General features: G+C 36.9%; 1 protein-coding gene across 5 annotated transcripts in view; it reads right to left on the minus strand.

The window, feature by feature from the left end:
- Positions 1–25,746, minus strand: part of ubr5 (ubiquitin protein ligase E3 component n-recognin 5) — a 61,241-nt gene that overhangs the window by 33,421 nt on the left and 2,074 nt on the right. For 4 of the 5 annotated variants that reach the window (XM_084088619.1, XM_084088617.1, XM_084088616.1 and 1 more), the window contains exons 2-23: positions 19,052–19,096; positions 18,853–18,934; positions 17,577–17,653; positions 16,302–16,421; positions 15,286–15,556; positions 14,632–14,791; positions 14,379–14,528; positions 12,688–12,899; positions 11,263–11,382; positions 9,732–9,842; positions 8,941–9,095; positions 7,737–7,854; positions 7,287–7,471; positions 7,084–7,193; positions 5,983–6,095; positions 5,571–5,714; positions 4,647–4,758; positions 4,408–4,562; positions 4,113–4,310; positions 3,184–3,394; positions 1,516–1,642; positions 19–170 (exon numbers count right to left, since the gene is read on the minus strand). In XM_084088619.1, the coding sequence (XP_083944745.1) occupies positions 19–170; positions 1,516–1,642; positions 3,184–3,394; positions 4,113–4,310; positions 4,408–4,562; positions 4,647–4,758; positions 5,571–5,714; positions 5,983–6,095; positions 7,084–7,193; positions 7,287–7,471; positions 7,737–7,854; positions 8,941–9,095; positions 9,732–9,842; positions 11,263–11,382; positions 12,688–12,899; positions 14,379–14,528; positions 14,632–14,791; positions 15,286–15,556; positions 16,302–16,421; positions 17,577–17,653; positions 18,853–18,934; positions 19,052–19,096 (3,128 nt within the window). The remainder of the gene's footprint in view (positions 1–18; positions 171–1,515; positions 1,643–3,183; positions 3,395–4,112; positions 4,311–4,407; positions 4,563–4,646; positions 4,759–5,570; positions 5,715–5,982; positions 6,096–7,083; positions 7,194–7,286; positions 7,472–7,736; positions 7,855–8,940; positions 9,096–9,731; positions 9,843–11,262; positions 11,383–12,687; positions 12,900–14,378; positions 14,529–14,631; positions 14,792–15,285; positions 15,557–16,301; positions 16,422–17,576; positions 17,654–18,852; positions 18,935–19,051; positions 19,097–25,746) is intronic. The other variant, XM_084088618.1, reaches the window with a different exon arrangement.

Consider the following 25,746-nt stretch of genomic DNA (forward strand, 5'->3'; position numbering starts at 1 on the left):
AAGAACAGCCAAACTCACCAGGATCCATTGGTGGAGGGTCTGGTACCCAGCTGGGAGGCGCAATAGGGGGTGAAACCGGGTCTTGGTGGTCGCTGGAGGAAGGCCCAGATTCGTGGCGGCCCAAACCTGCAGCGCGGAGGGAGCGCCTCATCATCTCTCTCAAACGCAAGCTACAGAAACGAGAATAAAATCAAAAGTGAAATGACTGTGCGTAATCGACAACCAAATATAAAAACCCAAACGGTATAGCATTGCACTTGCAATGCTAAGCTCATGGGTTCGATTTCCTGTGAATACATAAACTGATAAAATGTATACCTTGACGGTGTTTCCGCAGTAAAACATTTTTTTTTAAGACTTTAAAATCTTTTTAAAGCACAAATAAAATTAAGACTGTATATCCATAAAGAGCAAACCCATTCAATCTCAAAATAGTATCTCAAGATTCTTTTATTTAATTGAACAGGTTGCAACACAACTAAGTTCATAAATAAATACTCAAGACGTGTTTTATTCAATATACATAAGTATTGAAATTGATTTATGCCTAAAATAGACCAATACATACAAACTAGAGGTCTATCGATATTTGATTTTGCTGTTAAGATAATGTATTTAAAAGAAGGCAATAATAAGATTGTCGAAACTGCTCAAATCTATATAATAAATGTGTTAATTTCTTTTTTAATCTTTGTTTCCTGTGACAGGGCAACTCAGACACAAGCTATGAGAGTTTACAGTAAATTAAATGGCTGATATAATTTACTGTGTAACCTAAATACCAATAATATCAGGAAGAAGAAGAAAAGACAGTGCGGGAACTTTTAATTATAAACAAGCTCAAAATACACTGGGATTCTTATTTTCAAAAGTCTATGCATCACTACTTCCAGAAAGAGATGAGAGAGATACAATATGCACTCTTACAACATATTACAAAATGAACACCATAATTCATCAACAGTATCAATAAGCATTTGCTCAGCTTAAATGTGCAGTATTCATTAACGGCAACTTTTCCGAGACCCCGAGCCAGTTCAACGTGCAACAGCGCTGCATTTTTACTTGAATATGCTGTCCTCGCATTTATTTAATTCAATCCCAGTCTTTTGAAGATTAATAATCACATTAGGACATATTGTGATTCCTGTTTTTCCATTCCCAAATTTAAGAGCTCTTAAAATGATAATTAAGACTTTTGTTATACCATTTAAGATATGATTTATGGCCCTAATTATTATTATTTTTTTAAAGGACCCATTGAAACCCTTCTTGAATGCAATGCTAAAAAGCATCTATGGTTAAAAGTGTCTGCTAAATGCAAGAATGTAAATATGATGTAATTAAGTAATATAGATAATGTGTAACAACTGTAATTTATGCATTTCCATGTGGTTCGGCTCCAATCTTAATTTTCACCAAAAATCTTTTTGAGTTTGTGTTAAATTTAAGAGGTTTTCTTGTTTTTTAAATGCTCCTCATGTGAAATGCTTTTCTGTGAATCTGAATACTGACCCCCGGCTGCTGGATGACCCTGTGCGGTTCCCAGAGCTGTTGCTGGATACCACTGAAATGGCATTGGCAATGGCCTCGACCGCAGAGAGCCTCTCAGCGAACGTGTTCCTTTCAGACCGCTCTGCTTCTGAAACACATCGTACAGCAATGAAGTCATCTCAGGCTGGGTTTCATAACCATCTAACATCAGCTGTGTTCCAAAACCTAATGTGCTGCCTCGCTTGTCATCTCAGAAAACAACTACCGTATTTTCCGGACTATAAGTCGCACTTTTTTTTCATAGTTTGGCTGGTCCTGCGACTTATATTCAGGTGCGACTTATATATCAAAATTAATTCAGACTGAGATGAACCAAGAGAAAACATTACCGTCTACAGCCGCGAGAGGGCGCTCTAGTTGGCGGAGTTATTCAGAAGCGACACCATATGAAGAAAATTCAATGGATTCAGTGATGTGGAATGAGATCGCGGGAGCTTGGTGAACTTGTTTACTGGTAACTTGCTTGTTGGACTCCCTGGTTTATGTTAATTTAGCCTATTCAGCCTCCCAGGTATATGTTCTTTATGCTATTGTGTAGCTGAATAACTGTTAATGTGTTGCGTTAACATACCGGACACCTACTCAGCCTGTTGTTCTGTGTGCTACTGTGTAGTTAAATAACTTGCCTTTCCAGATTAAATGTCTGTTTCTTGGTCTTGGATTTTGTGAAATAAATTTCTAAATAAATGCGACTTATACTCCAGTGCGACTTATATGTTTTTTTCCTCTTCATGACGCATTTTTTGACTGATGCGACTTATACTCCGGAGCGACTTATAGTCCGGAAAATACGGTACAAATTGTCTATAAAGCTCCACGTTATAGTGATTGTCATCAATTAAAATAAATAAGTGTTTTATTAACTTGATAAAAAAAGTAACTTAATAAAAATAGTTAAACTAGAAAAAAAAAACATTTTCTTTACTTGAAATAATATCGACATTAACTGAAATAAAATGCCTTTTTTATTTCAGTTTGTTACTGTGACAACATTTCAAATTTATTTAAAGTTAAAGTAAAAAATTAAATAAAACTGAAATTAATAAACTATATAGACATTTAAAACAGTAAAACCGACAAAAAAACATTTCTATAATAGTTTTTTGTTTAAAATAGAGATCATGATTCTGAATAGACAACTAAACAAAAAAAAAAACATGTAATTTACTAGAGGTTCTAGTAAATTCAGGTTCTAAAAAAAGTAGAATTTGGGAAAAAAAAACAATCGGTTTGAATGAATGATTCAATGACTCATTCACAAAGACTTCACTTGTTTCATTACTAGATGAATTACCTCAAATGATTTATTCAAAAAATAATCATTTTAACAGTCTCTCGTCACCACCTACCGGTGCAACAATGTAATAATTCCATCTTTATTTGAAGAGTCAAGTTTGTTTACTCTATTTTGGTCGCTACCATATCCCAGTACTTCTGTGATAATTTGAATTACTGTAACAGAAATAATGATCCTGTGTGGTTGTTTGAAGCCGTTTCATATCTGTGGGTCAGTGGCAGAGTGAATCGTTGTAATTAAGGAATAAGATAACGTATCGAGACTGCTATCTTTTAATGATTAATAACGTATATAAATGATACTAAAATAACGCTATAAAAATGCAAGCTTACCTTCCTCCTCCTTGGTTTCCTTGTTGCTGACGGGGAAGCAGACGGAGACGCAGGCATGGAGGACGTTGCGGTTGCCATCACAGCGGTGGCTCAGCAGAACATCGAGAGCGTGTGGGTTCTGCTCCAGTAGCATTGCTTGCTCCAGACTGATCAGGTATTGCCTGCACGCCTCGTAATCACAGCGCAGCACGTGCTGCATCAGCGTCTGCTTCTAAAACGCAAAAAGAAAACAATATATTAAACGGAAATCAGGACTTAACTCGCATTCAGTCATAAAAAAAATAATTCTCCCAAATTTAAGGTCTTAAATATCTTAAGTAGTTTTTATTTGGGGCTTAATATGATTATTAAATTTCAAAAGGCGATGATTTAATGCAATTAATATGAGCACTACACATTTTAAAGTTGTAAAAGTGATCTTTTTAACTCCCACATCTTTTTTAAAAGAACAGCTGGAAGTAGTAAATTTCGAAACATTTCATAACAGTATTGGTGTATTTTGGGATTGCTCATAATTTAAAGTCCTGCATTATGCAGAACTTTTTTTTTCTGATTAATTATTTGTGTTTTGGTTACTCAAAACTGTATCTGGCATTTAAAATAAATAAATAAATAAATAAATTATATATATATATATATATATATATATATATATATATATATATATATATATATATATATATATATATATATATATATATATAATTCCATAATTCAATATATACAGTTTGAAACAGAAATTTAAAAATCTAGTTTACTTTTAGTGTTAAAAAATTAATTAGTTTTGCTTGTAAATTTCTCAATCCAATTATTGGATACATTTTAAATGCACCCCTGAAGTTCTTTGTGCACTCCTAAATGTTTCTAAATAATGTTTACATTTTTCTAAATAACTAATGTCTATTCTTTAACAGGCTGGTGTAGTATACCTCCACAGCCATGATGATGATGGCTGCCTTCTTTTTGATTGTGGAGTTAGTGGGAAGGTTGGCAAGCGAGTGAACTCCCATGCCTAGACTGGCAATAGGCGGCAAGTCTAGCCAATCAGGGTCGCGTATTCCACCCATACAGTCTTTAGCCATGGGATAAATGGTGCCGTTACCATCCCTCAAAATGATGGGACTCTCCTGAGGATATGCAAACATGAGGAAGTTAAAACAGGCAAGGAGAAAAGGAAAGTCTCCTCAGGTGTATGAAACATATCAGGCTGTGTTATGGTCTCACCTGGCCAGCAGTGAAGATGGCCACATTACGCTCACTCTGGCCGAGAAAGGCCAGGTTACTGGTAGGGAAGTGATTCTCCTGCTCCGCTTTTCCGGTGGCCAAGTCAAAGACACAGTACCGTACCCAGCTGCCTGTTTTCAACACAGCATGAACTCCTGCAGGACAAGACAACAGAGCCGTCAATGACAGGGCAAATTCACAACAAAATGAAGTCTGATGAATCGGAAAACAGTAGTCACCTTTGGAGTCAACATTCACAGCTAAAATTTCTGCTTTTTCTGGGATACAAAGTTTTTTAAGTGTGCGCTGAAAACAGTCTGGAACTTTTGGTGTTCCACCAGTTTTAACAACCTGTTCAAAAGGGGAACAAAAGTCTCTCAGTTGTTGTTGTTTTCATATTTCAATATCTACACAGACCAAAGGTTTTCAAACTGGGGTCCAGGCACTTAAAATATATTTGTGATATATATAATAATTTTAATATAATATATTTAAATACATACAAACATATTACACACTCGTAACACAATGAATTCTTTATCGTTCACCAATATCACCATTTCATTCTGCTTTCTAAAGACTAGTAAGAAATCATGATTTTTATTGTGATTATTTTAAACTATTGACAAAAATTTAAGAAAAAATAAATTACATTAACAATTAAACAGTTTTGTGAAAAGAAAAAAAAGTATTAATCTCACATACGCTGTCTAATATTTTAATAATTTGCTTCAGTACAATGAAAGTATAAAAGTATATTTAAATATCTCAAATAGTATATTTTATATAAAATAATCTACAAAACATACAAATTCCTTTATATTTTAGGAAGGTGGTCCCTCACATAGAAATATTTAAGGTTCCTTGACATTAAAAATTGTAATGTTTTTGTACAATTACATTACAATTTTAATGTAATTAAATGTAATTAAAACTTTATAAGAACCCAGATGCTATTCCATTTGAGCATGTATATGATATAGCCAAATTTAACATTTGCAACCATTATAAATGACAATTCACAGCCAGAGACTGTTTACTCTTAACAACAATAATTTAGGCCTAAAATTGTCAATTTATCCATCAAAATGGCATTTTGAATTATCCACAAATGCTTTTCAAGATTCTGCAGTGCGCTTTAACAGTTGCAAGCGTGCGTTTACCTGTAGTTCATCTATTCTGAGCAGTCGACAGTCTTGCAGCAGTGAGGAGGGGTCAGAGTCAGTGGGAGCTGCGCTCTGGCTGCTCACGCTGCTCGACGTCCCTGGAAATTTCACAGCAACATATGCACCATCGACTTTTAGCACCTTGAGTTCAAAAGAGAGAACTGTTGCAAATTAGGTGTAATAGCAAAGCATCACACACAGAGCAGAGATAAAACAGACAGGAACATCAAGTGTAAAAACACAGTATGCTTATATAAATGTCATTATTATAATTGGAAATTCTTATTACATGAAAAGGTTATACATTGCAAAAATGAGGATAATAATTAAGCACAGTGGAGAAATATAATTCGCTTGTAGTTATGGTCTCCACTGGATCAAGCTGGCCGACGTGTACGCCTGCACCCACCTTTCCCACGGGGACGTTTTTAACGTCCTCCACGAAAACGACCTCTCGTAGAGGCCACTGCTCCTCATTCACCTTCTCCTCTTCTTTTGGAGCCGGTGTTGAGCGTCTTCGCTCTGTAGCACAGCAGGTCATCGGTTAGCAAAGACAACACTGCAGCCGCATCTTAGTATCTTTTGGCATCTCACAAAAGATCAAACATGAATGTTTAAACAGCTCTAGTTAAAGCCAGCTGTAAGCTGAAACTCTGATACGGCAAGCCACCACTGGGTAAAAAAATAACTAATAGATATCGCAAAGCTTTCCCAGTGGATTGATAACTTTAAGAATTGGAAAAAAATATATATATATATTACAAGTTTTCTGAAATCACATTTAAATATGTAAAATACACATTATCCAATGAAATATGCAGTAATTTGCATACATTTACTGAACAGAAATCAGAAATAAAGCTTGAATTTGGCGAGGTTCAAAATTCTCGTTTCATTGACGCATTAGAGTCAACGTTTTTAAAAAGGAATTTCTAATATCACTTTTTAAATCACTCTGTCAGAAAAAATTAAATTTCACCATGTTTTTAGGAATAAAATGTATAAAACCAGGCGAATGATATATGAACAAACCCTGCAGTAAAAAAACCTTTAGAAAACAGATAAGAATAAAACTGTAAAGTTTGGTGTATGTAAAGCTGCAGAAGTGGAGATTTCTGACTGAAGACGACGTAAAGATACGTGCTGCAAATTAAATTACAGGAGCAAAAAGAGTGCAATAAAATAAACACTTAATTTATTCTGCATGTTTTCTTTTCACTAGTCTGAATAAATATTACGAAAAGCCGAATTGTCATTAAACTACTTGTGCATTTAAAAAGAAAAATGTGAGTAAAGCGAAACAAACATGTTATACATGCACACAAACTAATTGGGAAGTTAACCATTTAATTTAAAACTGATTCTGGGCCATTATTATTGTCAAGCTATGACTAGAACACTTATACTACAGGAAAAGTAGCAAAATGACAGTGGAAATGCACAGGGTAGTTTTTGGGCCCGTATAAACCCTGTACAACAGCTTGTGGTTTTAGCGATTCAGTGTACATACTATAGGGCAGAGAAGCACTGCTAGCGATGGAGGAAGTGTCACTGCATGTGGACGCTGGTGAGGGCGGAGGGCCCATTTCCGTCTTCACCAGCTCTGGCTTACTCTCAGTCCTGACGACAAGAACAAGCACACTCATCAGCATCTTATTTTTAGCATAAATACCTCGGTGCATGTGTATGGCCGTAGAAAAACAGCCATCTTACTTGGTCTCCTGTGTCTTGGTGTTCTTCTCCATGTTTTTCAGGCTCTCGGGTGAGCGGAGCTGGAAGCGGCAGCTGTCGTTCATGTTCCACACGGACTCCAGCAGGACGCCCACTTTAGGGATCCCCGCGTTCACGGAGAAGGCCACGGCACCAGCGTGATATAGAGGGTTATTCCTCAGGCACACCTAAGTGAAGAAAGAGTGCAAATGCAATTAATCATTCAGATACTCAGATACAGGGTCTATGCCAGCTTTACAGTGTAAAGATCAAATTTAACATTAGTAACAGCCTATAGTATTCTGATTGATTGATTGATTGATTAAATAAATAAATAAATGCATACAAGTATTTAACAAAAGATTACACATACATATAATATAAAGGTAATTCTAAAAACTGAGTTCTACAAATAAAGTACATTTCTGACCTCCACCAAAGCATGTTCCTCACCTGAGTTCCTACTGTGATGTTGGGTATAGAAGAGATGCCTGCACTAGACTTTGGCTTCTTGTTCTTGGCTCTGGCCTTTTCAAGCATCTTTTTTCGCTGACTAAAAGGCACAACACCCCTGGAGGAAAAAGAAATTCAGAATGTATTCACAGATCACAAGCACGATAGCTCAAACCAGGGCTACACGATAAACTGAAATAAGCCAAAAATCGCGGTATGGTTTGTGTGATTATCAAATCTCGAAGGCTGCATATATTTATTTAAAGGGATACTCCACTTTTTTTGGAAATAGGCTCATTTTACAACTCCCCCCCCGAATTAAACAGTTGAGTTTTACCGTTTTCGAATCCATTCAGCCGATCTCTGTCGATTTTCGAATACGTGACCCGATTTTCCGTCTGTCTTAGTACACAATGTAACTACAGAAGAGTCAAGTTGTAAATAGGAAAAATATCGAAACTCTTTGGTCATTTTTTTTGAGTGAGATGCTAACGGTCTTGTCCGATTTAATGACCTATGCTAAGCTATGCTAAAAGTGGTACCGCCAGACCCGGAGTTCGGCTGAATGGATTTGAAAACTGTAAAACTCAACTGTTTAACTCTGGGGGAGTTGTAAAATGAGCCTATTTCCAAAAAAAGTGGAGTATCCCTTTAAATAAATATATGCACTCGCATTCAGAGTGAAATGTGGCACTGTTCATTCACACACGAGCAGCTCATTGTTCGCAGCCTCTCAAAGTGGCTCATTTCACAGTAAACGCTACATACAAACTTCATCTCTGCATCCACTCTAAGTTCGAGTCACTTTAACGGGCATTTGGGAACACGTGCCAACCACCTACCCAAACTTGTAATGAGAAGCAATAAATAAATATTAGTTGTAATGTAAAAAAATATATAATTATATTAAACTAACATATATTTATAATATTTTTCTTAAATACAAATTTTGTATTTTATAGTGAAAAAAAAAAAATATTATATATATATATATATATATATATATATATATATATATATATATATATATATATATATATATATATATATATATATATATATATATATATATATATATATAAAATAAATATATATTTTTTTTATATTTTTATTTAGAAATAATTATCCAGCCCCCAGGCGTGTCCACAACATCAAATCTGGCCCCCTTTAAAAAAAGGTTTGGACACCCCTGCTGTAAACTCACCACCAGTAAAGGCTGCTCTCCAGCTGAGCGCAGGTATACAGGGCACAGCAGTGCAGAGAGACAATGCGCTCTCCCTGCAGCTCTGGGAACGTTTGTGCTCCATGTTCTAGTTTAGCAGCAACAGTGCTCAGAGTTTCATCCACCCATGTCGCCACCTACACAATACAGATTGGTTAATGGAAATTTGAGGTCTGAGGACATTTTTGGTACGAGACTGTGCATCACTGATTTCTGCAACCGGCTCTTGCACAATCTTAGGTTACACTTTATTTTAATGTGTCCTTGTTACAATAATATTACTTAGTACTTAAATCTATAAATTAACTACATGAGCTTATTATAGGGTTAGGTTTGATTTACGGTTAGTTGCATGTAATTGTGCATAATTTATAGTTATTACTATAGTAACTACAAGTGTAACAAAGAAAGTAAAATAAAGTGTGACCCAATCTTACTCTATCAGCTCTTGTCATATGATTTTCTTCTCAGCCACTCTCATAAAATGTCAGTAACACTTTACAATAAGGTCCATTAGTTAATGCATTACTTAACATTAACAATGAGAAATACATTAATTACAGTATTTATTAATCTGTTACTTCATGTCCATTAAATAATATTAACAGATACAAATTTAGATTTCAATAATGTTTTAGAAAATGATGAAATTAACATTAAGATTAATAAATGCTTTAGAAGAATTTTCATTGTTAGTTCATGTTAACTAATGTAGTTAACTAATATTAACAAATGGAACCTTATTGTAAAGTGATATCACAATGTCGTCTTACCTTGTTATTCTCGGTGGCCACAGTGGCTCGGATACTGTTGGCAGACAGGTGGGTGATCTTTTCATTGGTCAAGCCAAGGAAAGGGACACGGGGGTGATGTATAGAAGGATTCTACGAGAGCACAAAAGATTTATCAAATTCAGAAGTGACAGAAATTCTTTGTCACGTCAAGTCACCTTTATTTATATAGTGCTTTGGACAATACAGATTGTTTCAAAGCAGCTTAACAGTAATACACATAAAAGTAATAATCAATGATGCAAACAAAATTCTGCGATATATGTAGTCTACGATATCATCGCAATTGTTGTTTTAACGATAAGCTATCTGACATTATCGAGTATATCCCTCACAAAAACACACCTAGACAGTGCACGCAAACACTACGTGATGTAGTCTAGTAGGTTACACTAAAGTGCGTGTGCATTAACAGTGACTTGCGACTTTCCAGGCCTACACATACACGAACTCTTACATATATACAGATATGCAATCACCCTCCCCCACCCCCCACCCCTCGCCTTCGACGCTTTGTACCCCCAGTCTGACAGGCGGGTCTGACCAGCGCCGTAATGGCTGCTTGCCTATGCTGGGTTACCTCCATTCCCCACTCCCCTCCCCTGTTGCAAGTCTTGTGTGTTCATGTTGTAGAGTGTACTGATTACGTGCTAATGTTGCTGAGGTGTTTTTTTACTGTTCCCAAACTGTACTCCTTACAGGAGCATAGTCTGGGTGTTGCCTTTTTTCTCCTCACCTCTCCTCATGTTATGCTGTTTTTTCTCCTCAAACGAATTTCCCCATTGTGGGATAAATAAAGGTTTCTAATTCTAATTGCTGCCACCTACTGGTGGCTTTAATTTCCTATTTAAGGTATCTTTTCATTTTTAAAATAAATATAAATATAAATATTCAAAAACATCAAATCATTATTTATGCATTTGTTATGCAGGTTAAATGCATTAATGTTCCTATGAGTTGCATTAAACGGTCTGTGTAAATGCATCTAAATGTCACTTCAGATGCAGATTCTGTGTTTCTTCTGCATTGCAAAGATGAATTATGTTGATACCGATTTCATTTAATTGGTAACAGCCCTATTGTGTGTATTATTCTAATTGAATGTATTTATTAAATGTAAGAATTCTGAAAAAAAGATGCATACATTTAATTTGGTCAGAAAAAAAAAAAAGGCTTTATAAAAGGTAAAATGCCCATAAAAGGTCAAAATAAATTTTAACTTATTAAAAAAGGTAATTTCTGTCACTGCTGTTAACTGACCACCGCACAGAATATGAATAATATCAAAAACTTTAGGAGTCAGCTGTTCACGGCAGTCCTAAACCTGCCAAAGGTACCAACACAATAAACACTCAGCAAAATATCATCTAATTATCGTTAGAGAAATCCCAGAAAATAGAGATATAATTTTGTGTCAATATCCCACACCCCTATTCTGCGGCTTAACACACAACAGCATCATTGAACAACTGAAGTCAGTTCAATCTAGTCTGATATGCATTGCGAATCTTACTTGTGCATTTCTGTAAGGTTCAGGCTCATTCCACTTCCACTGGTAGAGTTCTCCTTTGGTACTGACGGCAATCAGTTCCGAGTACAAAGCCCCGATGCTGACAAACTTTGTTACATAGTCCTAGAGGATCACACAACCAAGGATATAGAACTCAGCAACTATACAAATAAATTGTTTATTAATAACTAAATGAATCCCAGAAAATTGGAGACTAATAATCTAAAGTGTTATCCAAGCAGGCTGGCCATTACAATGAAAGGACAAATAATTGTGCAAGATTATTTTTTAAATCTAGTTTAAAATGCTCATGCCAAGTTCTTAGAAAATGCCATCTTAAATTAGTTTCTGAAAAATGCTTATACCACTAAAAAGTTGTGATTAACTCCAAAAAACAGGGTTCAGGTTGTTAACTAAAAATAAAACCACCATTTGTTACTTTAAATAGAATCACCATTAATTGAAATAAAATAAAATATACAAAAAAAAACGTATTTTAGCTAGTTGCCAATTAGTTTAACTTGAAGTACTAAAATAACTAAAACTGAAATAACTTACAAAAAATACATAGACGTAGTAAAAAAAAACAACTAAAACTTTCAAATTAAAATAAAAACTGAAAAAATAAAAACTAATTCAAAATATGAATAGACTAATCACTTTCAACTTAAAATAATTTAACAAAAATTAACAAGTTATACTATTTGACATGTGAATCTGAACTAATCTTGAAATGTCATAAAAAGGTCAAATACGATATTTAAAAAACAAACGTGACCTTGACATCAAGTAATGAGAATCTAAACAGGTGTTATAGCCACCACATTACAACAAAATGGCTTTTGCTAACACCAGTGTGACCGACTCGAACAGGCTGACCAGTTTGCTGAACTTTTAAAAGAAATAAATAGAATTGGAAAAATAAAAATAAATATTATGCCAAACTATTTCTCCCACAAGCATTTCCGCCTTTTAATAAGACTTTAATAAGGCTCCACAAAAATAAACAAACAAAATAAAAGAAACTAAATGTAGAAACTGAAAACATGTTAATAATCATTGAACCAGAACAACTGAAATTATGAAAAATCTGTCATCATTTACTCAGCCTTATGTTGTTCCAAACCTTTATGCAGTGCTTTCTTCTGCTGAACACAAAATAATGTTTTGGTTTCCATTGAGTTTCTCTGTACTTTTTGTCAATATAATGGAAATCAATGGGTCCTGAAACTGTTCGGTTACCAACAACCTTCAAAATAGCTTTTATATTTTACAGAATAAAGTCAAAAAGGTCTGAAACTACATGAGGTTGAGTTAATGAAAACTTTCATTGTTGGTGAAATTTTCTGTTAAATACATCACAAGTTGAAATGCACCACAGTAATGGAACGTCAGGCAATCTAGGACAGTAAAGGCTTAAAGGCCCACCTTATCAGGCCACCACTGGAGCTCTTCCCCCAGAGTGACAGGGCTCTGCAGCGGCACGCTCTTCTTGTCAAGGCTCGGTTCTCCCTCGCGGCTGGTGGAGCCACGCTCCGCATCGAATGAGGCTCCATCCAGCCACCTCCTCTCTCGCAGCCTCAGGACCGACTCCCGCTCACGGAGCAGTTCAGAGTCTCTCTCTAAGGGGAGAAGGAGAACTGGTATGCAATAGGGTCACACCAGTGGGATAACAGTAAGCCACTCTCTGGGAAAGACCCTCGGAATAGTGAGATTTCATACAAATTAGATAGTGACTATTATACGTAATAGAAATTAATTCTGCTGTACTTCTGTGACACCAACCACCAGAAACAACTGACCATTGTGCCGTAAATGACACCGCTGGTGAAAAGGATCCATGACCATTTAGGTGATGGTCCCTATTTTAAAAATGATTGGGCTACATAGACACTATACTGAGTAATATCTGGCTTTGTCAGCTGCTGGGTTGCATTAGCAGCGGAAAAATCTTGCTGACGGGTGTCCAGCATTTGCTGAGATGTATGGGTATAAACTGCAGGGTCTTAATAGGGACTGTCTGCACTGCAGGGCCTTTCGCAGAGGGCTCATTAGGGGAAACGACGACTATGACCATGCAGGACAATTGGACACTCTCTCAAAGCACAGACACTCACACACAACACAAACATGCAGCAAGGTATTTGATAACCAAATTATGTTTCATTAACCAGCATCCATGGCTAAGTTATATCCAGTCTGGGGTTTTTTTGCGCATGATTCGACTGTAAAATAGAGTGGGACATGCCCTAAACTTAAGCGGTGTTATTAAGTTCAGTAATTTACAGTTTCAGCAATGCAACTTGACACGTCACAATAGAATTCAGCTGATCAGAAATTAGAGTCTGCAATATCAGTTTTATAATGATTTCTACTGTTTTAAGTGTTTTGAATTTAAGTGTCTCATAATATGAAGCTGTTTTCACTTGGATAATTTTGTTCAACTCAATCAAGTTTTAAAGCAACACCAAAGCACTTTTCCTCTTCGGTCCCCCTACAGGTTGGAAGCGGAATTGTCCATTACCGCTGTCGTAAATAATTTCGCCTACAGCGGCCTACTGTCGCACGCACGCTCGCTGTTTATCCAGCACCGGCTTTGGAATGAACAATGTCCACAGACAAGGTAGAGTATGTTGCATGATTTTATGAAAGTATGATGTATTGCGACATCAGAAACGAAGAAAAACAAAATACTGACTATTGTAACGCTTGCCGTAAACCAAGTCAAATTTGTAGTTTCTTATGTCTCATTCGAACTACAGAAACGCTACCGATCTGGCAAACTTGCATATTGCGGTTATAGCAGATATAGGGTCGCAAAGCGAATGCAGAAGTGCCTTTCACCCTGTTACGACTTGAACCACTGAAACGATTTTGGAAACATTATTTTAAGGTTAAAAATAATCTTTAGTGTTGCTTATAAAAAAAAATTTAAAAAAAAGGTTCCTCTTAGGTTTCATATCTGCATGAATGTGTTGCAAGTAGTAAACTTATATTAAACTACAACGTTAACAAAGAACAAAGTGGTTGAGGCACGAGCAGTTCCACAAATCTTGCTGAATGACGTCATAACACTGAGTGTATGCAAAACACAAGTATGACTGTGTTTTGGCCTTTACCTCGTGAGGAGCCGAGACGAGACAAGGAAGAGCGTCGGAAAGAGGGGTAGCCAAAGTAGCTGATGTCCTCAGAGAACATGGCGTCCGCATCAATGATCACGCTAGGGTGGGCGGAGTGAATATCCGCGTCTAGAAGGGACATCAAGTCTTCTGTAGAAGTATGAAAGGTATTGTCAATGTCAAAGGTATTGTTGTTTGTTAGAGGTGAAAATGTCACAGTCTTAACTGTGACTCATATACAGTGTCTGTTTACCTCCGGGTAAGTAGGACTCGCTGGCCGTGTCATCTCCATCATCTCCATCCTCATCATCTCTGCTCAGCAGGTTGTTTACAGCCAAGTTCACGTCAAGGTTTGTGCGCTGCAGCTCTCGAATAATGACACTTCTGGACTTTCCCTGAAGAACCACTTGGGCCTGGTTAGAGAAGAGGCAATCGATTACGAAATTTCCAAGGTCACATGTGTGTGTGTGTGTGTGTGTGTGTAAAACATTAAATATAAATGCATGCTAAACTGTGTGAAGGTTTGAAATATTATATTTTTATAATTTATGCTTCACTCTTACATTGTAGTATTTATATTTCAAACCTTTACACACAACATTTAGCAAGCATTTATATGTGTTAAATTATTTTCCAATAAAACACAGGCGATAAAAAGGCTTTATTATCCAATTAAGAAGAATATTAATATTTCATTGCAGCCCTGGTTGTTTTACTAAAATTATTTCAGCTTTTTAAACCATGTCTAATGTTTCTCAGTTGAAAATAATTGGCTGTTGAGTGTAAAAAAAAAAGTTTTAGTGATTTACATAAAAATTACATTTAAGTTACTAAATAGACACATGGTAAGCACATCCAGCTTAAGTAGTCAGATATAATGAACAGGCCTCCTGAAGCAAGAGTTTACCTGAGAGATGAGCTCCTCTGGGATGACAGAGGCTGGTATTACCGGCTGTGGCTGACTGCCCAGCAGGCCGGAGCCTCGATCTCTGCCAGTGCGGATCACACGGGTCTGTCTGCGTGAATCTCGGGCTGCTGTGGAGGACCGGCCTGAAGATCCGCCTCCTCCAGCACCTCCTCCACCCCCTCCTCCGCTCCCGCTGCCTCCTCCTGAGCCTCCGCCGCCACTGCCCCCGCCACCACTGCTGCCACCATTTACTCCTGAACTCCAGCGGCTCCTGTCAGGCACACCAACAATCAGGATCAGTATACGGCCAACAAGACACTCTCTGAGTGATATTGAACTCCAAAGGACCATGTTTAGGGACTAGTTTTACATTCCTTGTCTCGTGAATATGAGAGCATTAGGACTGATGTTTTTAAATAGTGTCTCTGAATAAACCTTCATTGTAAAAAAAAAAAGAAAGTGATAAAATTGAAGTTAATTCTGTGAATCAGTTTAAAATTAATTCGCATGGGGACTCAAAATGTTAATTTTTCATATTTAAATGTTTCAGCAAAACAACATGTTGCTATTACAATATTATATTATATATAATAATAAAAATTATTATATAATATAAATAGTTTATAGCTATGTATTTTATATTAGTTCAAAAAAAAAAATTCTCCATTTTGTGTTTCATTACAAACACATACACATATATGTAAACTATAAAATATATAGTGAAAAAGTTAAAAATATCAGATTGAATTTTGTCATTTTGATTACAATTGAGCTATATTGCCCAGCTCTACTAGCAGTTTAATTTTACTGCTAATAGAGTCTCGCATATAAAAACCAAATATTTCTGGACATGGGCTTGTAGTGTAAATATTTTCAGGAGGGGCTTTTCCTGCATGCAAACAAAACACAGCAAAATCATCTTTAAAACAGATTTCTTTTAACCAAAGGCACCACCGCATGTGAGGCTGCCAACATTACCTGATGGCTGCGTTTCTGATAGCCCTGCCACAACTTACCCAAGGGTGTTGCCAGCCAGTCTGCCCAGTGTGTCAGAACCAGACAGGAACCAGGGCGGATCACTAGTCCTGCCTGGCCTGGAGCTCCTTCCTGCCCCTGAGACACTGCTCAACTTTGAACTGGAAACAAAAGATGGGAGATCAGTTACAAACCTATAGTCCCACAAGTGGGACCATCACAGAGCCTGGAGAGCCCAGGCCTACGAGCCAATCGGCCCTTTTGTACTGTGGGGCGACTAACATGGCAACACCCTTGGGAATCAGAACTGACTGCAGCTCATTCCTCAGGCAAGAGCTGTAGGAAAGGCTGGCAGGGAACTGCTAAAAATTTCCCCTAAATCATGTGCCATCATGCCCGCTAAATATTTTGGTCATATACAAACACTGTGGATTGCTTGCAGTTCACAAAAGGGGATTTGCACTGGTGCGACATCGCTTCAATCACAAAAACAACAGGAAGAGAAACACTAGACCACCTGCTTAGTTCAAGCAAAACACCACAAACAAATCACTGCAATGGGCAGCGGACAGCAAAGCCGCCATAATGTTCGTAACAAGCTGTTTTGCTGTTTAGTTTTTCAATAAAGTGTTTAAATGCTCTTTTCAGACTCTGAAGTTTTGAATTTTATTAGTTACAATACATTTTCATAGATCTCTTAATTTAAAAACATATATAATAATAATAATCATCATATGATATGCTCTTTAAAGTCTGTACCAGCAAATAATAAATCATTTTTAAACAAGAATGTGCATTTGTTTTTCTATATTTCAATAATAATAAAAAAACATTGCTGATAAAACCAGACAACAAAAGGTATCCAAACCTCTATAATAATGTTCTGAAGCACCTGAAGCCTGTAGATTCAGATTTACTGAGTTACTTCCATCTAAACCACAAAAGCCTAAATTTCACACCCTGTCATTAATAAGATTATACAATATAATACAAAAGCATTTTCACCATGCAACTATAGAAGGTTACATGTCTGGGATAATAACTGCATCGTATATAGTGTTTATATTTAAGTGCATTCATGCTACGCTAACACAATAATAAAAATAAACTTGTCTTCAAACCAAAGCCTAAAACACAACCTTTAAATCTAAACATATGAGGTGGGTTGAAAAGTTAGCATACTTAAAACAGAACTAAAACAAACTTAATAGGTCAAAATAAATCCAGAGCAATCATAACCGAAAGGGACAGATCTAGTTTAGTTATTTTGCATTATTATGCATTTTCCATGTGTCTGACAGGTATTCATTTCTCACCCATCATTGCCATCAGGCTTGCCGAGCTCCAGTCGGTCAGGCTGGACAGCAAAGCTTATCCTGCAGATACGTCCATCCTGAAACAAAAGAGTATATTATTTTCCACATTGCTCTGTGTTGATCAGACACAAAGTCATAATTTATTCACCCACATTTCGTTCCAACATTCCAATTTTTCTTCAATGGAACAAAGCAAAAAAGCAGAACAGGAGCAGTAAAAAAAAAAAAAAAAAGCAGTAAAGCTTGACAAACATGGTTAGTGTGAACTAGGGCTGTCACTTTTGAGAAAAATCAAATTCGAATGGATATCAAATATCAAGCAATGTATTCGAATATCTACGAGTAAAATGTAAAATGAAGTTAACGAACAACCTCGATCCATCAGGAAACGCCACATGGTCGCTGAATTTCACTGCGCTTCATGAGTTTTTCTTTTGCGTGAAAAAGCCGTTCGCCGGAGATGTGTTAAAAGATAGCGGAGTGCATTCATGATTAGGCTAATAATATATAATAATCGTCCTGGCGGCAGGTCTGAGTGAGTAATTTACTCTCTTACCTTTGTTCTTTGATTAACATTAATGACACTTTAAGACCAGCCGCTGCTGACAAAGACACGATCTGACACGCGTCCCATTTTCTTTAATAAGACTTTATTTAAATAATTTAAGACTGCTCTTATGAGGACACTCGACAAAACGGACATTTGGCATAATGTGTGTGTTATGGTTTGTTCAAGCCCGAAAGAGAACTCGATACTGACACGCCTCTTTTCTGTGGGTCGTGTGTGTGTGTAATAGGCAGGAATTACAGCGCAGTCTCTTTAGTCTTGTCGTTATCTTCCATTTTCAAAACAAGTTGGCTATTGGCTATTATTCGCTTGATTTGGTCTTGGGCCTACGCTACAATACGTTTAGAGCGGCCGCTACTGGATGAGATGGCAAACAATAAAATAAAAAACAAACGGTCTAATCATAGACTGTAAAAAATGCGCAAAACATGGCACTTTAAAAACCGGATAGTTTATTTATAGTTCGATTTCGGATATTTCACGTCATGTTCGAATGCATATTCGAATAAAAAGTGACAGCCCTAGTGTGAACTTAAGTTTTATGAAGAAAAAAAAAGAAAAAGAAAAAACAAGCAAACTGATTTGGAGCAACACGAGTACAAGCAAATGGTATAACATTCATATTTGGAGTAAATTGTTCCTTTAAAATAAGGAAAAAGCCTAAAGCAATGAATGATATAAATAACAGTGCTGCATAGTAAATGTTACCTCAAGGAGGAATCCAGCATGATTTGGTCCAACCACACACTGCTTAAGTTTGGCCTGCTCCAACGGAATAAGGTGTGGATGACTGATGTGTGGACAGAGAAACGTTAGCCAAGTGTTTTTGCAAAACTCAATACTTCATTGATGTGGAAAGAATTCTAAAACCACTGGGCTTAAAATGTAAATACTTGGTAAAACATACCTGTTACAGTTGTATTTATTGAGCTTTTCCGACACTTCACGGAGCCTGTAAGACACAAAGGCATGCGATTAAAAACTCAATGTCCACAGTAAATGCCTAAAATAATAATGTTTCATCCCAAATGAGGAACAGCCAAAACGTCTGAACTGAAACTGGCCAAAACCTTTGGAGGATTGAATATTATGGTTGAATAGAAAAACATAGGCGATGGAAGAAAAACTGAGAAACCGATTATGGCTACGGTCAGAGGAATTAAGTAGCTTTAGGTAGGTTATTTTACCCTTCACTTTACAATGCAAGAAATGATGTTAAAAAAGGTTAACTTCTATCATTCTGCACTGTCATGTTTAATATACATGCATAATACATTTGAAAAAAAGCAAAAACTGAATAGAAAAAAACTGAATAGTTCTCTGAATACATCAGAATACTGGAGATACAAATAAAACAGTAGGCCTAGTTTAAGGTTAAAAACAAATGACTCCTAAGTCATAGCTTGTCTCATAATTTGTAATAAACATGTAGCCTATATATTTGTAATGTTTTCACATAATATGATCTTAAAATGTACCAGCAAATTAATCAAATGACGAATTATATGACTCTTTAAGACGCTCCCTTAAAGCTCAACAGGATTAAAAACAGCATATTTGTGCAAATACAAGCAGCCAATACATCCTTTTTAAAGAATCATGCCTTAAAAAGAGAAAGCAGGACCAATCTGAAGTTTATAAGGATACAACAAATATAAAACTCGGGTAATAATAAAATGTAAGACAATAAGTGGTGCAAGCCGCAATAGTGAAAGGGGAAAAAAGTAAATGAACAAAGGCTACACTGGAAATCTTCTCTCTATCAAAAACAAAACAAAAACATTTCAAGTTTCATTAATGCATTAATGCATGCAATTTCATTAAAGACTCTGCATGAAAGATAAAGAGACGTTTAGGCCCACTCCAAACAATCACACAAAAACAAATGCAAACAATTTCAGCAAGGAAACCTTTGGTATAAGTGCACTGTGGACAGATAACATACTTGGAAGGCCGCATGTTGTGCTGCAGCTTTCATATGAGTAAATGCAGATGCGCAGCAGACAGAGACATATGAAGAAAGAGTAGATTTGCAGCCCGGTCCAAATTGGCTGAGGAAAAAAGATTTTTCTCAGATATTGGCCAACTTTAGCCCTTCAAGCTCTTCTTGGACTAAAAGCGTGTCAAATCAGCTGAAAAAAATTGTAATGCTACATACCAAAAACCTAGTGAGCTGACTAAATAGGCAGCATTTTAAGGCACCATAGGACCAAATACACTTTGTGTGTAGAGCACCATATATATGACAGAGGGATGCTGCCTATGTACGTAAAACGCTCCAAATAAATCCCTTGAGGTTTCATTTCAGGTAGGAGGACGCTACCTTAGAAGGCAGTAGACCGCAAGGCACCTCACTAGGTTTTGGAACAGAGCCAATGTCTTTCTTGGCATACTCAGAACATCGGTACAGCAACATGCCTACAGCATCATCTAAACAATGATAAGTGATGGAGACACTACTGAACCCATTTACAACATCCATTGAACTCAAAAGACATGTTTTAAAATTATGAAAAAAGCTTAATGGTTGTTTTCTAAATTGCATGGTCAAATTATTACATACAATCATCTAAACCCATCGGTGAGGTCTTCAGATCATCTCATTTAAAGGTCCCATGACATGAAATTTTCACTTTCTGAGGTTTTTTAACATTAATATGAGTTCCCCTAGCCTGTATATGGTCCCCAAGTTTCTAGAAATTTCAATCGGTGTAAATCGAGCTTTTGCTATCTTTCTCTGCCTTTGAGAAAATGGAGGCTCATACGCGCTGATCTTGAATCTCCTCTTTATGACGTCATAAGGAGGAAATGTTACCTCCCGTCTCTGCTTTGCCCGCCCAGAGAATATTTTCCCATGAGAAAATGCGCTAGGAAGTAGGAACGCGCGCGCGCGATTTTAGTTTGTCCACGAGAGATATCATGGCTTTTGAGCGAGCGAAGCATAATAACTGCTCAATAATTGGATGTACAAATGAACACCGAAGGGTCAATACAGAGCTGGGCTTGCTGAAAGTCTGAAACTAAAGTCTGGATCACTCTCTTTGGCTCAGCTACACACCTCAGACAAGTAAGTCAACTAATGATATATAAGTGTGTTGCTTTACTGTTTATGGTTACCTAGATTGTTACACGTAGAATGTGGCTGTAACATTAGCTATGCAGTTTATGTGTGTGAATACACACACTGTAACACGAGTGTTGTACACTTCTTTGTTATTTGGATAACCGTTTTCCTGTTGGTTATATGGCGCGCGCGATATCCGCATTTCAAGATCGCAGAGCTTGATGTAATTGTAATAAGATAAATACAGACGTTACAGATCTCTCATGAAAAGGCAACAGTAGGTTAGCGTTAGCTACATGATAATAACTGTAAACCATCCGAATAAAGTACCGTATCCAGACTTTAAACTAACCATTCGGAAACGTCCTGCTGGAGCCGCTGAGTTGCAACTTCTTCATCCGTTGCTTCTCCATCCGGATCAGATTCTGGGTCAAACTGAGATGCTTGAAAGACTGCGTGTCTTCGTGCCATTGCTATATCCAACGTAAACATGCACGCCATGGTACCGTTGCGCAAGATGGTCAAGGCCACACCCACCCTCCACCTTGCGCCGCCTTTCTCCTCCTCATTATCATTTAAGGCTACAAACACCGAAACGGCCTGTCTGAAGGAAGCTCATTCTGGGACTGGCTTGTAGTGGCTATAATTCTGCACCGAGGCTGAATTTTTGGAAAGAGATTTCAGATACAGTTAGGGATGCACCGATCCACATTTTTCCACTTCCGATCCGATCCCGATACCTGAATTTGGATATCGGCCGATACCGATACTATTCCGATACCAGAGCTGTGTTTACTTTAATATTATTATTATCATTATTGTTTATTTTATATGATGCTGAAATAAACTAGAAAAACAGGAAATATTGTTAACAGGAAAAATCCCATTCCGAAAACAAATATGCAACTATAAGGGTTTCAAATTAATTGTCATGTCAATATTTATTACATTCCCAAAATGTAAAATACTTGAGTGTTTAAATATAAAGAAAAGTGCAAGTGTAAACATCTTACACACACAGGAAGGGTGATCCTCGCTCCGATGCGGTAAGTTAACTCTCTCGATGAATGCTCGATCAAAATCAGCCATCTTGCAAACAGACAAGCGGATTTTCCCTCAGATCTATTTCGCTTCAAACTTTTGCTTTTTATGCGCGTCAATTTCACTCTGGACGCGCAAATAGATTCAAAATATTCAAGCGTCCAACTAGACGTGAATTTGACGCGGTATTCGCGTTTGGTGTGAACGCACAGTAACGTGCTTTTTTAAATGTTTGATTGCTTTCGTTGTGTTGTACGACGCGAGGGAGCTTCAAAGAGCTCTGAATTACGGCTTTGCAAACATTGGATTTTGCTGTCTTGCTCTGTGGTGTTTCCAGTGTGGAGTATTTCCACACAGCGGACGTTGTTGGCTAGCCACAATCTGCAAAATGGATTTCCTGAGCAGGGGCGTGTGTCATAACTCTGTGTCTCATTGAGTCGCGCCTCCGTTCAGGAAATCCATTCCGCAGTTTGCAGCCAGCTAGCAGACTCGCCGGCGGGAATCACTTTTGGAGTCATTTCAGCAGACAACGTTAAAGCGCAGACATGACTCATGGATATCGGATATCTCCGCAGGTTGGATCGGGAAAATCCGATACGTGAATTACGCTGGTATCGGTCCCGATACCGATACTGGATCGGATCGGCCCCATCCCTAGATACAGTACTAGGGACCACTAAGGCCTATATTAAAGCCTACAAAAAGTAGCATGTCATGGGACCTTTAAATACAATCATTACAAACCACTGAGCATATCCCTCTGTATGTTTGGCCTCTGTAAATCAATTCAATATGAAAACAAGAGTAGTCCTGAAATGCATTCAACAGCTCGTCCTGAAAAAAAAAAACGAAAAAAAAAAAAACCTTTTCTCAGAAAAAAAGCCAAAAAAACCTATATTTTCCCATGATACACAGTACATCATATTACAGGGCTCCAGACTGCAACCAAATGGTTGCATTTTGCAACCTTTTTTCCTGCTGGTGAGACTAAATTTTGTAAGAGGTTGCACTGGTGCCACCACCACGTTGCCCAACAGATAAGAAACACCAAACCAAACGAAAGTGAAACGAAACCGCACTACTCATTTGAGCTTCGCTTCGTGGACCGTTTATCAGCTCGGAGCAATACTAGATGGCGCAACACAAGCTCAGAACAGGTACTCGTGGGCCGTTCTCTAGCACACGACTGTTACTACACAGCGCGGTTAATTTGCCGTAGAATTAATAGCATCTCAGCGAGATCTAGTGGGAAGCATTCATATTCGGCTCATAATTCTGTAATAAACCACAGATGTCAGATCAAACATCACTGACATTGAAACCATGAGCATTGTGCCATGAACGAACAAGTTATAGAAGGCTTTTCAATCCACAAATCACCAGCATTCACCATGGATTTAATGTAGCAATGCTAACTGTAACCATGGTATTATGGCAGAAATAGTCTAATGGTTTTGTTTTTTTAAACATTTTTCATCTTAGGGTTCATACAACCTTTTAAGAGTGAAATTCAAGCATTTTAAGGGCTTTAAAGTGCTTCACACTTCTTCCAGCAGCTCAAAAGCTCTAAATATCATCCAATTTGAATGTTATTTTTATTGCGATGATTTGTAAAACTAAGTTTAAAGATGTAGGAAAACTCAAACTTAGTGGCAAACAAACACTTTTATTTAAAAAAAAACATGAAATTACCACTATAACCAGTAGATGGCAGTAGAGGAGCACATATTGACTTGTTAGCCATTTCCACATCCTAGTATATGAGGGGGGAGTCTAAAAAAAATAAAGACTTTTCTTCAAACTGTTACTGATTTACACAATAAACAAGTAAAGAGTGCTCCTTTTACATTACCTTTATGATTAAACAAATATGGCACCACCATCTGTAACTTAGTGGCATCAATGCCACTGCTCTAAAATGTTAGTCTGGAGCCCTGTCTTAAGCTGTAAGGGAAATACTTGGGAAAATGGGGCTTAAATCACTTTATTGGCATGACTGTTTTACATATAACATTGCCAAAGCAACAATAACACATGCAAACACAGCCTCTGGCTTGCAAGCTTTGCAATGCATTGTACTGTCTGATACAGACTAAAAGCCCAACATCAGCTACACAGACTAATACACATACTGCAACAGAATATCCTTGCGCAGCAGCTACAGAGATCATGCTGAATCCAGCTTGAAGGGGACACGTGTGCAGAAAGGTTCCTCGATTCCTGTCAGAGCTGTGCAGCAGAAAAGCCTTCACGTCACAGCTCATTATTGCAGGACGTATCAGTGAAGAATGAAGGATGAAAGCGTCCGCACACAAGCTGAAACGTTAATGACTAGTGCAAGTTTACATCCGGTCTGGGGGATCACAGATGGTAAAGAACACCACAATCTACACACAGTAACGAGAAATGCAAGATGACAATAAGTAGCAGAGTGCTAAGTTTACTAACAAAATGGCTCAATTGCATTTAGTCTTGATGCAATGCATTTTCCCTTTGTTGGAAATGATCACAAAGTCAGCATGAAACAGTGTTCACAACATTTTAAATTCTAAATTTCCATGCACTAACAAAAAATGCTTAATATCGTGACTATCAATTGCCTAAAAATGACACCGATTACCTTATATATAAACAAAACAGCACCCCAAAATAATTATTATACTCAATTACTCAAAGCCACAGCAACGCATCGGATTTTAATATTAAACATTATACACAGCCCCAAAACAAAGATGAAAATAATTGTGTAACCATTTAGGAAAATAAGACATAAGTATTGTCATTTTACTGTTTAAAAAATGTTTTATACTTATAAAATATTTATTAATTTACATTTATTTTACAGTGCAGTTGTGAAGTAATATATTACTGTCTTAGGGATAATATTTTAATTCAATTTAAATGTATTTGTATATCGCTGTTCACAATACATATTTTAAAGCAGCTTTACAGAAAATGCATGAGAAACCTATACATTTATTTAGAGCAGAGTTTCCCAACCTAGAAAAAGTAATAATTCCCAACGAACACCACTATATAAAAATATGACAAAATTGCACTGCTTCAAATGGCATATTAAAACTAGATATTATATTAAAAGTAGTACTCACATTTACTTTGAAACTTGAGCTTAAGTTAGGTAGGAACACAAGTTATATGATGTTGTCGGTGATGATAAAACAACAAATTTAATGTCGCTGTCGGGTGGAAACCGTCAAAGTTGGTATTGTGGCTTTATATACCTATGGTTAGACACATGCATGTGTCATTATTAGCCTAACATTTTATGAAAAATGAAAAAGGTTTTTGACCAGCAAATGACAGATAGGCTTTATGTTGTCTGTCATCTGAAGCAGTAAGTGCATCGCATTACATTTTCATCAACTAGGCTAAAGTTTATTGTAGCTATATGGGTGCTCGGTTTTCTTGTTGAAATCTTAACATCAAAATGTCATGATACCAAAATGAAGCACTATGCAAACAGGATATTTAAAACG

Source organism: Abramis brama, assembly GCF_963993115.1.
Source record: "Abramis brama genome assembly, chromosome: 17".
NCBI lineage: Eukaryota > Metazoa > Chordata > Actinopteri > Cypriniformes > Leuciscidae > Abramis > Abramis brama.